Source organism: Triticum dicoccoides, chromosome 2B (genome assembly GCF_002162155.2).
Source record: "Triticum dicoccoides isolate Atlit2015 ecotype Zavitan chromosome 2B, WEW_v2.0, whole genome shotgun sequence".
In the NCBI taxonomy this organism is placed as follows: Eukaryota; Viridiplantae; Streptophyta; class Magnoliopsida; order Poales; family Poaceae; genus Triticum; species Triticum dicoccoides.
The window spans coordinates 198,251,827-198,265,046 of record NC_041383.1 but is presented as its reverse complement, the minus strand read 5'-3'; the positions used below and the strand labels follow the sequence as shown (position 1 = coordinate 198,265,046).

General features: G+C 46.4%; 1 protein-coding gene across 3 annotated transcripts; it reads left to right on the top strand.

Annotated features, from left to right (window-relative positions):
• The first annotated feature begins 3,996 nt into the window (after nt 1-3,996).
• On the top strand, nt 3,997-9,564 carry LOC119363040 (probable 6-phosphogluconolactonase 2). Of its 3 annotated transcripts, none has more exons than XM_037628342.1 (4): nt 3,997-4,128; nt 6,616-6,850; nt 6,967-7,102; nt 8,720-9,564. In XM_037628342.1, the coding sequence occupies exons 2-4, from the start codon at nt 6,666-6,668 to the stop codon at nt 9,236-9,238; spliced, it is 840 nt and encodes a 279-aa protein (XP_037484239.1). In that variant the 5' UTR covers nt 3,997-4,128; nt 6,616-6,665; the 3' UTR covers nt 9,239-9,564. The 3 variants fall into 3 exon arrangements, with proteins under 3 accessions (XP_037484239.1, XP_037484240.1, XP_037484241.1); XM_037628343.1 differs by lacking the exon at nt 3,997-4,128 and adding an exon at nt 4,318-4,437; XM_037628344.1 differs by lacking the exon at nt 3,997-4,128 and adding an exon at nt 6,361-6,513.
• The last annotated feature ends 3,656 nt before the right edge of the window (nt 9,565-13,220 follow it).

Genomic DNA, 13,220 nt, shown 5'->3' with positions numbered 1-13,220 from the left:
TTGCCTGTATTAGAAGGTGTGAAGTTGAGTCAGACTCAATGCCCGACCACTGCAGAAAATAGAAAGAGAATGAAAGTCATTCCCTATGCCTCAGCCATAGGTTCCATAAAGTATACTATGTTGTGTACCAGACCTATTGTGTACCTTGCCATGAGTTTGGCAAGGGGGTACGATAGTGATCCAGGAGTGGATCACTGGACATCGGTCAAAGTTATCCTTAGTTACCTAAGAGGAGTAAGGAAATATTTCTCGGTTATGGAGGTGATAAAGACTTCGTCGTAAAGAGTTACGTTGATGCAAGCTTTGACACTGATCCGGATGACTCTGAGTCTCAATCTGGATACATATTGAAAGTGGGAGCAATTAGCTAGAGTAGCTCCATGCAGAGCATTGTAGACATAGAAATTTGCAAAATACATACGGATCTGAATGTGGCAGACACGTTGACTAAACTTCTCTCAAAAGCAAAACATGGTCACACCTTAGTACTCTTGGGTGTTAATCGCATGGCGATGTGAACTAGATTATTGACTCTAGTAAACCCTTTGGGTGTCGATCACATGGCGATGTGAACTATGGGTGTTAATCACATGACGATGTGAACTATTAATGTGTAATCACATGGCGATGTGAACTAAATTATTGACTCAAGTCCAAGTGGGAGACTGAAGGAAATATGCGCTAGAGGCAATAATAAAGTTGTTATCATGATAAATGTTTATTATTCATGCTAGAATTGTATTAACCGGAAACTTGATACATGTGTGAATACATAGACAAAACACCATGTCCCTAGTATGCCTCTACTAGACTAGCTTGTTGATCAAAAATGGTTAAGTTTCCTAGCCATGGATATGTGTTGTCATTTGATGAACGAGATCACATCATTAGGAGAATTATGTGATGGACAAGACCCATCCGTTAGCTTAGTATAATGATTGTTCAGTTTTATTGCTACTGCTTTCTTCATGTTAAATACATATTCCTCTGACTATGAGATTATGCAACTCCCGGACACCGAGGAATGCCTTATGTGCAATTAAACATCACAACGTAACTGGGTGATTATAAATATGCTCTACAGGTATCTCCAAAGGTTTTTGTTGGGTTGGCATAGATCGGGATTATGATTTATCACTCCAAGTATCGGAGAGGTATCTTTGGGCCCTCTCAGTAGTGCACATCATAATAAGCCTTGCAAGCAATGTGACTAATGAGTTAGTTGCGGGATGATGCATTACGGAACGAGTAAAGAGACTTGCCGGTAACGAGATTGAACTAGGCAAGGAGATACCGATGAACGAATCTCGGGCAAGTAACAGACCGATGACAAATGGAATAACGTATGTTGTCATAATGTTCGACCGATAAAGATCTTCATAGAATATGTGGGAGCCAATATGAGCATCCAGGTTCCGCTATTGGTTATTGACCAAAGAGGAGTCTCGGTCATGTCTACATAGTTCTCGAACCCATAGGGTCTGCACGCTTAACGTTCGATGACGATTTTGTATTATATGAGTTATGTGATTTGGTGACTGAATGTTGTTCGGAATCCCGGATGAGATCACAGACATGACGAGGAGTCTCAAAATGGTTGAGAGGTAAAGATTCATATATAGGACGATAGTTTTTGGACACTGGAAGTGTTCCTGGGGTACCGGATACAAATTGGGTCACCGGAAGGGGTTCCAGGCAACCCCCGACAAGCTATAGGGGCTTAATGGGCCTACGGAGGGACAAACCAGCCCAGAGGGGGCTGGTGCACCCCTCCACCAGGCCGGCCAGCCCTAGGGAAGGCAAGGAAGGAGGGATAGCCCCTCTTTCCTTCCCCTTCTCAAGGGAGAAAGGGAAAGGGGGGCACCTCCTCCTTCCTTCTCCTAGTGCCAAAACAAGGAAGGGGGCCCCAATTGGGGTGGGAGCCCAAGTAGGACTCGGCTTACTTGGGCGCCCCCCGGCTGCCTCTTCCCTCCTCCAACCTATATATATGTGGGGAGGGGGCGCCTAGAGAACACACAAACATCTATTAGCGGCGTGCGGTGCCCCCTCCACAGTTTACGCCTCCGGCCATATTGTCATAGTGCTTAGGCGAAGCCCTGCGCGGATCACTTCACCATCACCGTCACCACGCCGTCGTGCTGACGAAACTCTCCCTCGACACTTTGCTGGATCAAGAGTTCGAGGGACGTCATCGAGCTGAATGTGTGCAGAACTCGGAGGTGCCGTACGTTCGGTGCTTGATCGATCGGAACGAGAAGAAGTTCGACTACATCAACCGCGTTGTCAAACGCTTCCCTTTCGGTCTACGAGGGTACGTGGACACACTCTCCCCCTCTCGTTGCTATGCATCTCCTAGATAGATCTTGCATGAGCGTAGGAAATTTTTGAAATTGCATGCTACGTTTCCCAACAATCTCCTCATCACCGTATGAGAAATCGTCGGAGTCGTAGAGAAAATTATGGAAAAAGAACTCGTCGGCGGAGTCCATTTGTACCTTGGGGGCAAACTATCGAACAACTTGTCGGCGTCGTCGAAGAAGCTGGTCGGCGAAGAGATGCACGCCTCCCCTGGACCAGGTAGCTGGCCCGGCGGCGTCCGACGAGCGTGGCGGTGTCAGGCGAGCACGGCGGCATCAGATGAAGGAGCTGGTCGGGGCCGCGGGAGGCAACTTCGTGCTTGCGGCGATGTCGAGGTGGGGGTGGGAAGCTGCGGTGGCCCAGCAACGAGGCAGTCACGGCGGTGACGTGGGAGGTGGTGGGGTGCGGGGGAGGTGTGTGGGCGTGGACTGTTGGCAGGGACGTCGGAACTAGGCGGCGACGGCGACGGGGTGGAGCAGCAAGGGCTTGCTGTCGATAGGGGTGGAAGAGAATGGCCAATGTGACACCGACTGCTGGGCCAGGGGGAGGAGTAGCCGCGCGTCGCCCGCCTCTGCTTTGTGTCTGCACTGACGCAAATGAGGCCTAAATTTGGGCCAGAAATGGGTCGGCAGGCAGACAAAAACCAGACGCGCGTTAATTTGGGTCGGTGCGTTGGACCGATTTTTCTGTGCGCGGTGACTCAAACGAACATGCACGGAGCAAATGGATGTCTAATTCAAGGAGCCCGTTTAACCAAGCATCCTCCTTAATCAGTTGGGGATGTAGACAGGGGCTGCATCGTTTTCCCCAAAAAGATGAGCGGGACAGCAAGTTCCCTTCAACTTGCATCAACAATATGGCAACTGCAAAAAAAATAAAAAATACTGCAGATACTTGACCCAAAAAATGAAATGGAACACATAAAAAGCTAGACAAAAAGAAACAGGATAATGTGCACACAATCACAACGTTACTACTTAAAAAAAAACTATGTCCATGGCACATCGATTTGCAAAACCAGCTCCTCGGTGACGTTCAGCATCGGGTGTCGTGATGCCCTTTCACTTGGCTCGGCTCTAGTCCTCGTGACGCAGTAGAGCTGTCTACGGCTCTTTGTAATAACGTCGTGTTTTGGAAATACTCGCTCCGTTTCTAAATAAAGTCCTTACGTACAAAATGAGTGAACCTACACTATAAAGCTACGTCTACATACATATCCGCATGTGGTTTATATTAAAAAATCTCTAAAAAACTTATATTCAGAAACGGGTGGATGGAGTACACGTTTAGAGGAAGTAATGGGTTTTGGACGAAGGTACATATGAACAAAATGAGTGAACCTACACTCCAAACTACGTCTACATACATCGGCATGTGATTCATATTAAAATCTTTAAAAAGACTTATATTTAGAAAAGGATGGATGGAGTGCACGCTGCTTAGAGAGAAAGTAAATGGGTTTTGGGCGGAAGCGTGAGCGCGAGCGGTAATCAGCGCGCCGAGGTAGACGACAAGCGAGGCGGGGAGATAAGGATGAGGGCAGCCGCACGTGCCCTGCGGCTCGACAGATGGACCCAACTGAAATTTAATGGAAGCATCCATGCCAACAAACAGGAGAGTGTGATAAAGCCACTCGTAGAGCGGAGACGCCACAGAGCAGAGCAGAGCGGAGGAGCAGAAGGAAAGGAAAGAAGAGCGAGGAGGGAGGGAGAGTGGGAGACGCCGGAGGGGAAGGAAGCACGACCGCAGAGAATTCAGATCAAAGCAAAGGTTTATATCCCTCTCCCCTCTCTCTGACGCAGACGTCGTCGACCCCTTTTTCTCCTCTGATATTTCAGTGATTTAAACGCTCTTGTATTTCTTTACGGATACGGAGGGAGTAATGATTTTATATGCGCCGAGAAAGAAAGAAAGAAAAAAGAGGCCATCTTCTTCGTCTGCTCCATGCGTATGTGCGTACAGTAGGCTCGCCCCGCCCTCTCCTTTTATACCCCTCCTCTGTTTCCCTGCGGCTTTGGGTGGGAGGACAAGAAGAGAGCAGCAGCAGCAGGAGGAGGGGGAAGCAAATGCGCAGCGCTGGTGAGTCCTTTGGATCCGGGCGCTAGGGCTCCTTTTCCTCCTCCTTCTTCACCTGGGTGTTGGGCTGGTTCTTGATTTTCGGCGGAGATGGCCCGGAGCAGCGCCAGGCAGCTAGCGGCCATGGACCGCAATTCTCCCTGCTCTTCTCGAACGGATCGTGGCTCGAAATTCTCGAGCAGCCCTTAGAACGTCGCCGCGCGGAGGAATGACGGCCGATTGGCTCGTTCCGCCGCAGCGGGGTTTTAGACGGGGTGCGGTGCAGCCGTGGAACCGGAAGCTCGATTTGGAGACGAACTGCTGAATTACGGGTGGAGGGTCAGTTCTTGATCTTGCTGCTTTCTTCCATCTGACGGGCAATGGTGTGGCGTCATCCGAGTTCCTCCGGTTTTCCTTTTCCCAGCGGGATAAGGGCGGAACGGGCCAAAGGAAGCGGCGCCTTTTTCAGCCTGGCATCTAGAGCGGGTTTCACTGCGGCGTTCCTGCCTTTTTCTTCTCTTTTCTTTCACTGGTGCGCTTTTGTTGCGACTCCACAGCAACAATGCTTTGGAATCTTTCAACTCGTCTCGGCTCAAATGGTGTCCGCTAAACCTTGCAGCTGCACTTTCCCTTGCTAGTTTTTCTTCCCCAATGCTGTTTACAGAGTTGAGTTAAGCTTAGCAGTTAGCACCAGTAGAAGCCAGCGTATTATCTTTTAATGACCTGCTTCCTCGTTTGAAACTATAAGCTGTTCTAACTTTTTTTTTTTTGAATTGGATGTATATAGACGCGTTTCAGTGTGTTTGTTCACTCATTTTAGTCTGTTGGTAGTCCATATTGAAATATCCAAAACATCTTATAATTCGGGACGGAGGTACTCCAGTATTTATGCTCTCTACTTCTCTAGACCAGTGTTACTAATTGTGTGATACTCTTGTGTGTAAAGCTGAGATTACTCATGCTGCTATGCCTTTTCTTATTTCAGAGTAATATCGTTGGAGGTTCAGTTTTGGTGATTACGCCTATACTACGATGCTTTGGATTTATGTCATTTTATCTTAATTGGTTTGGGAACCTAGGGCCACGTGTATTAGTTCACAAGAGATCATTTGCATCTGAATTTCGGATCTGTCGTTTTGGCGACATGTTCATGTGCAGTGCTCTGTTTTACTCTGCCAACCGTGGGTTGACAGTGAGTTCCAGCTGTTCCAAAATTTACAGGGAATGCCAAAGTAGATTAGTAGAATGATTTAGATCAATGGTAGATCTATCATCTCATGTATATTAGCAAATTGAATTAGATTTGCTGTCACATCATATTATACAGCAAATCTATGCTTCCTCAGGTTGACGTGAAAGGCGTTTATGTTCATTTTTTTTAGGTGTTTTGATGTTGTGTGCAAACTCTTTTCTTTAAAACTATTTCCTTCTGGTCAAGCTCTACAAACACAGTAGTAGTTCTCTAACCATTTCCCCTGCAAGTTGGCAATTTGTCCTGTTATGCTATCTGAAAGTCCAAACATAGCTTGTAGAAGGATGCCATATTAAAAAAATGAACATGTTATCTACTTGCTTTTCCAGTTTCCTCGATTGTCACTCTTCTGTGTTCTAGAAGGTGGCCCCATGTTGTAATATTCTACCGCAGGTTTATTTTACACATTTGAGGTTATGCATGATATTTCTAATTGTATAGTCAGTTAACATAAAAGTGACAAAATAGCCTTGCTGATGCATGTTTTAATATTGGTTGATGGAGGTTATCTTTCACTGCCAATTGTCAATTGTGACATCCCAGTTAATAAGGAAAGCGCTGCTATGATGGTGATATGCACTATATAGGATAACAGGGTGTATGGGATTAGGTGATGATATTGTATAGGATTGATCACATGCCTCTGTTCACCGTTTTGGCATCTTTCTGGCTGAAGCTATTAGAGATTATCTCTCTTTTTCAACATGAAACTATTAGGAACTTAAGAACTGTTTCCATGATTGAACTTTGAAGTTTTCTTAAGTTCTGATGTTCTGTACATGATATTTTGCAGGATAGATTTTATTTTGCTTTTCAAGATTTTGGTGCCTTGCTGAAAGCTAGATTATGTAACTATGTTGCAGCTTTCTTAAATTCTGATGTTCTGTGCACGAGTTGGATCACTTCTGCTGGACCTCCTTGTTGATAATATATTGGTGCTTTTTGTGCAGGATTATTTGGTGTGGTAATAACTCGGTAGAGTTCTAGGCTGAAGCAAACAATGGAGAGGGAAATGGCTGCCTCATATGAGCCAAAACTAAACAGTGAAATAAGGATTTTTGAGAGTTCAGATGAGATAGTAACAGATCTAGCTGAGTATATCTCCCAAGTTTCAGAAATCTCTGTTAAAGAAAGGGGATACTTCGCTATTGCCCTATCTGGAGGGCCCCTTGTCAGTTTTTTGAGGTAATGAATTTTGCTATTCTTTGTTAGCTAATATGCTATATATGTTTCTGTGCAAGAATTTTCAATACAGTTTGCATTATTGCATCTGAAATATCTTGTTTTTAATTTATGAAAAGGAAACTTTGTGAAGTGCCATACAACAAGACCCTGGATTGGTCTAAATGGTACATTTTCTGGTCTGACGAACGTGCTGTAGCAAAGAACCATGCAGACAGTAACTATAAGTTAACAAAAGAAGAATTTCTATCAAAGGTATGTGGACTTTAGGAGAAATTTTGCTGTATAACCTAGAGCATATATTAGTTTCTGGGTATTTGTTGCCTGAGTTTCATTTTACATTGTGCTTATGAGATGCTATTTATACCTTGCATGAGATCCATCATGCATAGTACTTTTCTTCAGTATATCAAGTCAAATAGCCAATAGCAGTTCCCAGATGGGTCATTCAGGGTTTTCCTTTTCCTTTTCCTTTTCTGTACTGCATATGGTGTTAGATTACAATTTGCGTATCAGCTATGAGGGAAAAGAGCTGAAGTGGGTATATTTGAAATTGTTACACTGTAGAAATCTCAAATCAAGTGCCATGTGTAATGGAGTATTATTATTGGTGTCCACTGTTAGTAGATTATCCTGCCTGTCAATCCAATTGATTGTACGATGGACCTGTGACTTCGTACTATTATTGTTCGCCGAATGTTCTGAGTATTTGGTTCTTGATAAATGTCCAAGTTGTTGGACTTTTGAGAGTTAATTTCAGTAGTCAAAAGTGTAAGTGTTGGCCAGAAGAATTCAGTAGTAAGGACCAACCGATGGGCTACAATAATATATTAATAATCAAATATTTCATGTTCTCTATTACAATAAAAAAAAGTTCAAAGAAAGACCAGGTTTAGAGTTATAACATGCCTTGGCTCAGAGTTGTATTGCAGTCTCATGTCTTTTTCTCATTTGGCATATACTCCCTCCGTTCCTAAATATTTGTCTTTCTAGACATTCAAATGGACTACAAGATACGGATGTATGTAGACATATTTTAGAATGTATATTCACTCATTTTACTTCGTATGTAGTCACTTGTTGAAATCTCTAGAAAGACAAATATTTAGGAACGGAGGGAGTAGTACATTTTACTTGCCCGAATACTGTTCGTTGTGCTTTCATACTGGTATTTTAACATGGTGAAAGACACAAATATGCAATATTATTATTATGTAAGTTAAGAATATCACCCTTCTGTAGATTCTGCATATTAGATACTGGTGGTTGTTCTGGTAGCTTGTGAGTCAGGTAGGCCATTTTGCTATACCATTTCCTGGTAGTCTGCTATGTTCAGATTGTTCGGTATCATTTGGCAACCATGGGAACCAGATTAAGACTTCCTAACAGCTACTTCAGTAGTTCCAACTTCCAACTACTCTTGCAACCCCCACCACCAACCACACCCTATCTTCTCTCAGGGTCATCTCCAGTCTTTATTGTCAGACTAAGAGCTTATCCAAATGAGTACTCTTGATTGGAACATGATGATTGCCTCTGGCACACCTGTCTTAAGTTGCACCAACCACATGATTTATGTAGTTGAAGGAGTTTAAGGCAAAGTCTGCATCTTTTTTTTTCCCATGAGACAGGTGAAATCAGTTCTTGTGCAAAGTCTTTGATCATGTGTATTTTCCCCTGCATACCAGTGCCCTTGCCATTTTATGTTACATAGATTCCATGATTTCACTTTATTTGGTTTATTATCTTGCACCAACAAGCAAAAAAGATGCAGACATTATTTAGTAGTACAAGAATATGGTGTTCCGCCGTGATACTGAATTCATTTGTTTGCACCAAGTTAACCATCTGTTGTATCTAAAATTTTTCTAGGTACCTATTCTGAGTGGCCATGTCTACTCCATAAATGACGGCGCCACGGTGGAGGACGCAGCAACGGACTACGAATTTGTCATCAGGCAGCTGGTCAAGATCCGCACTATAGGAGTCTCAGAGAGCAACGACTGCCCCAAGTTTGATCTCATCCTCCTCAGCATGGGCTCCGACGGACATGTGGCCTCATTGTTCCCTAACCACCAAGCCCTCGAGCTGAAGGACGACTGGGTCACCTACATCACGGACTCCCCGCAGCCTCCACCCGAGAGAATCACCTTCACCCTCCCTGTGATAAACTCGGCGTCAAACATCGCGATCCTCGCGACGGGCGTCGACAAGGCAAACGCGGTGCATTCAGCCGTGTCTGACAGCAGCGACGGCCTAGACGCCGCCGCCCCGCTGCCTGCCGGGATGGTCCAGCCAACGGACGGGAAGCTGGTGTGGTTTCTGGACAAGGCGGCCGCCTCATCACTCGAGGCGCTGTCTGACGATGCCTACCAGCAGCAGCATCTGTGAGTACTAGCTTAGAGAGAACAGAGTGGAGATTCCTTTGCTGTGAAAAATTAAGGCGTGTAAGTAGTTAGGTGGGTGGATCATATGATGGAACAAGGTTTGCTTCGTTCGACGCCTTTAGTCCTCTTCGTGTTAGTCCGACGGATGGTTTGTTGCGGGAAATCGGAAGCGCCGTCAGTTTCGGCAGACGACGGAGATGGTTTTGTGCGGCGTTGATGTTTATGCGGGCGTTGTGGCCTCAGAGTTGAGAACATTAAGACCTGAATTGTGGCCAGTTTTTATGGTATTGGGAACTCCATTCTATCTAGCTAAGATTGGATTCGTTTGCAGGCGTGTTTTTTCTTGTGTGTGGCTGATCCTGTGTTATTTGAAGCGCTGCCTGGAACCCAGAGCTATAGATTCGTCTGGTTTTACCTGATGTGGGTTCAGTGATTTTCTGCCGTCATATTTCTCGTGATTTCTTGTGTTTGCGAGATGGAATTTGGTTCGACGTAATTTTGCTGAATTGCTGCCCAAAAGGAAAGGTTCTGAAATTTCATTCTTGAAATAGGTGGCTGTACAAGCATGTGCATTGCCATTATCCGCACCGTTTTTTGCCACTTTGCATACTTGTCCCATGTCAGCCTGGTTGAGATAATACAGACAAAAAACCAACATCTGCATGTTGATTGGTTGCCTGCATACTCTTAAATATTTTGAAGCAGATATTTTTGTAGCCTGCCACTTGTCCATCGCATACTTCCCGTAAATTGTAAACCCTCCGAACTCACCCTCAGAACTCTCCCTCGGAACACCACATACCACTTGTTCTAATATGGCAAAAGAGCAAACAATTCAAGCATCAAGCAATGGAGCACACTAGACATGAAATATAAGTAAGCATGCATGATCATACAACACAACAAGTTCATCCTACCACTATTATAGTGTCATCCTACCATCAAATCCAAAAGATGGCGTTATCCTACTACCGCTAATTGGTCATCGCCATGAGGGTTATTATACTACCTCATAAAAAATATACAGGCCAACATCTAGAGTTTATCAATCCCCCATAAAATGAATTTTAAAAAGTTCATTGCTTGATGTAGGTTTAGAGAAGTCACGAATTTTAAAAAGTTCATGAATTTGAAAAAAGATCACAAATTAGAGAAAAAAATCATGAATTTGGTGAAAGTTTGCAAGAAGATTACGAATTTAAAAAGAATCAAAATTTAGAAAATGACTGTTAATTTGGAAAAAGTGCACGAAGATAAAAAAGTTCACCAATTTTATTTTCTTAATTGATTTTAAAATATTCTATTTTTATAAAAAAAATCATGAATTTTAAAAAGAACATGAATTTGAAAAGGGATTGATAAACTCTTGATGTTGGCCTGCATATTTTCTATGAGGTAGTATAGTAACCCTCATGCCGATGACGAATTAGCGGTAGTAGGATGACACCATTTTTTGGATTTGATAGTAGGATCACACCATACTAGTGATAGGATGAACTTGTTGTGTTGTATGATCATGCATGCTTACTGCTTGAATTGTTTGCTCTTCTGCCATATTAGGACAAGTGGTATGTGGTGTTTCGAGGAAGAGTTCCGAGGGTTTACAGTTTATGGGAAGCATGCGATGAACAAGTGGCGGGTTACAAAAATAGCCGCATCAGAGTGTTTAAGAGTATGCACGCAACCAATCATCATGTAGATGTTGGTTTTTTGCCTGTATTATCTCAACCAGACTGACCTGGGACAAGTATGCAAAGTGGCAAAAAACAATGCGGATAATGGCAATGCATTGTACAGCCACCTATTTGAAGAACGATCAGAACCTTTTGGGCAGCAATTCACCAAAATTACATCGAACCAAATTCTATTTGGCAAAGACAAGAAATCACGAGAAATGTCACGGCAGAAAAACACAGAACCCACATCAGGTAAAACGAGACGAATCTATAGCCCTGGTTCTAGGTGGTGCTCCAAACAACGCACAGGACCATACCAGCTACTCCCTCCGTTCCAAATTACTCGTCGTGGTTTTAGTTCATATTTGAACTAAAACTACGAAGACTAATTTGGAACGGAAGGAGTGCATACAAAGAAAAACATGCCTGCGGAAGAATCTAACCTTAGCTAGATAGAATGGGGTTCACAATACCATAAAAACTGGCCACAATTCAGGTTTTAATGTTCTCAACTCTGAGGCCACAACGCGCGCATAAACATCAATGCCGCACGAAACCATCTCCGTCGTCCGCCAGAACTGACGGCCCTTCCGATTCCATGGAACGAACCATGCGTCGGACTAACACGAAGAGGACTAAAGGCGTCGGACGAAGCAAACCTTGTTCCATCATATGATCCACGCACCTAAGTACCTACACACCTCCATTTTTCAAAGCAAAGGAATCCCCGCTTTGTTCTCAGTTAGCTAGTACTCACGATGCTGCTGCTCGTACGCATCGTCAGGCAGCGCCTCGGGTGATGAGGCTGCCGCCTTGTCCAGAAACCACACCGGCTTCCCGTGCGTTGGCTGGACCATCTTGGCAGGCAGGGACGCGGGGGCGTCTGGACCGTCGCTGCTGTCAGACACGGCCAAATGCACGGCCTTTGCCTTGTCTACGCCCGTCGCCAGGATCGCTATGTTTGATGCCGAGTTTATTACATGGAGGGCGAAGGCGATTCTTTCGGGTGGAGGCCGCGGGGAGTCACCGGCGAGCACCAGCCATGGCGGAGATGACGTCCACGATGCCGAGCCGTGGAACGACGGCCGCATCCCCCAGGTAGATGGAGGCTGTTCCTCCAAATGACGGCTCGACCACACCCTCTCAAGGCGCGGAATCGCGGAGAGCCCCTCCCTCCAAGCCGCACGACGCGGAGGCAACCTCCCGCGGCAGCCCGCGGTCAGGTCCGGTTCCCCAGCCCACACGGAGGCGCCACACAATGCACAATGCGAGGCGATGGCGTGGCCGCTGCGTCACGCGGCAGCCCTCGGCCCGATGATGCTCCTGGCGCGACCACGACTATTGGCCTCAGTACAAATTAGGAGGCAGCGCCACGAGAGGCACAAGGCCCTCATCTCCCGGCCCTGGCGCGGCAACCCCAGCGCGCGACGCATCCCGGCGGTGGCCAATGGCTGCCTCCACACGCGGAAAACAAAACAACGCCGACAAGGCGGATCAACAAAACGAAGAAGACACGCGATGTGAAAGTTGTCCCACCACGCTCCTAGTGCTTCGAACCACGCGAAACAAGCAACACACTCAGGAGGGGAAGCGACGGCGACGACGCTGCTGCCCGGACAAGTCCCGGGGTTTCCCCTGATACGCCGAGGGAGTTGGGTAGGGGTAAAAACTGACGCCCTTCAGGAAGGGATGGTGGCGCACGCAGACGTCCCCATTGTCGGCGTCAAACCTCGACACGGATTTCTCTCGACCCTCACCCCGGCCATCAGACGCTTCGAAGCCCTCCACCACACACACCATCAACCAACATACGCCACCATGGCCTTGTCATCGTGGACGCCGTCTCACCGAAGCTAATATGCAATGCTTGAAAAAAAGGGACGCACCTTTGCTGGAAACCAGGAGCAGCAGCACCGTAGACACGCGGGAGGGACCGACCTCCACCATCGAGGCAGTAGCCGACCTGACGCAGCAGCAGAAGCACACCAGTCCCGCGGGCCCGCAGGTCCGACCAAGCCTCGGAGGGGCCCGTGAAGCCCCCGCCATCGCGATGCAGCAGGCACACCATCGTTCTGCGCTCCACGTCCGAGCAGGAGCGCATCTCCATCCGACAGCGCCGGAGGACCGAACCGGCCTGCCTATAACCCAGATGGGGCCCAAGGGCCCAGATCTGGGTCGGGGGCGACGCGTCGGACCAGCTCACCGGCGGCCACTACCGAATCGGCCTGCCTATAACCCAGATGGGGCCCAAGGGCCCAGATCTGGGTCGGGGACGACGCGTCGGACCAGCTCACCGGCGGCCACTACCGA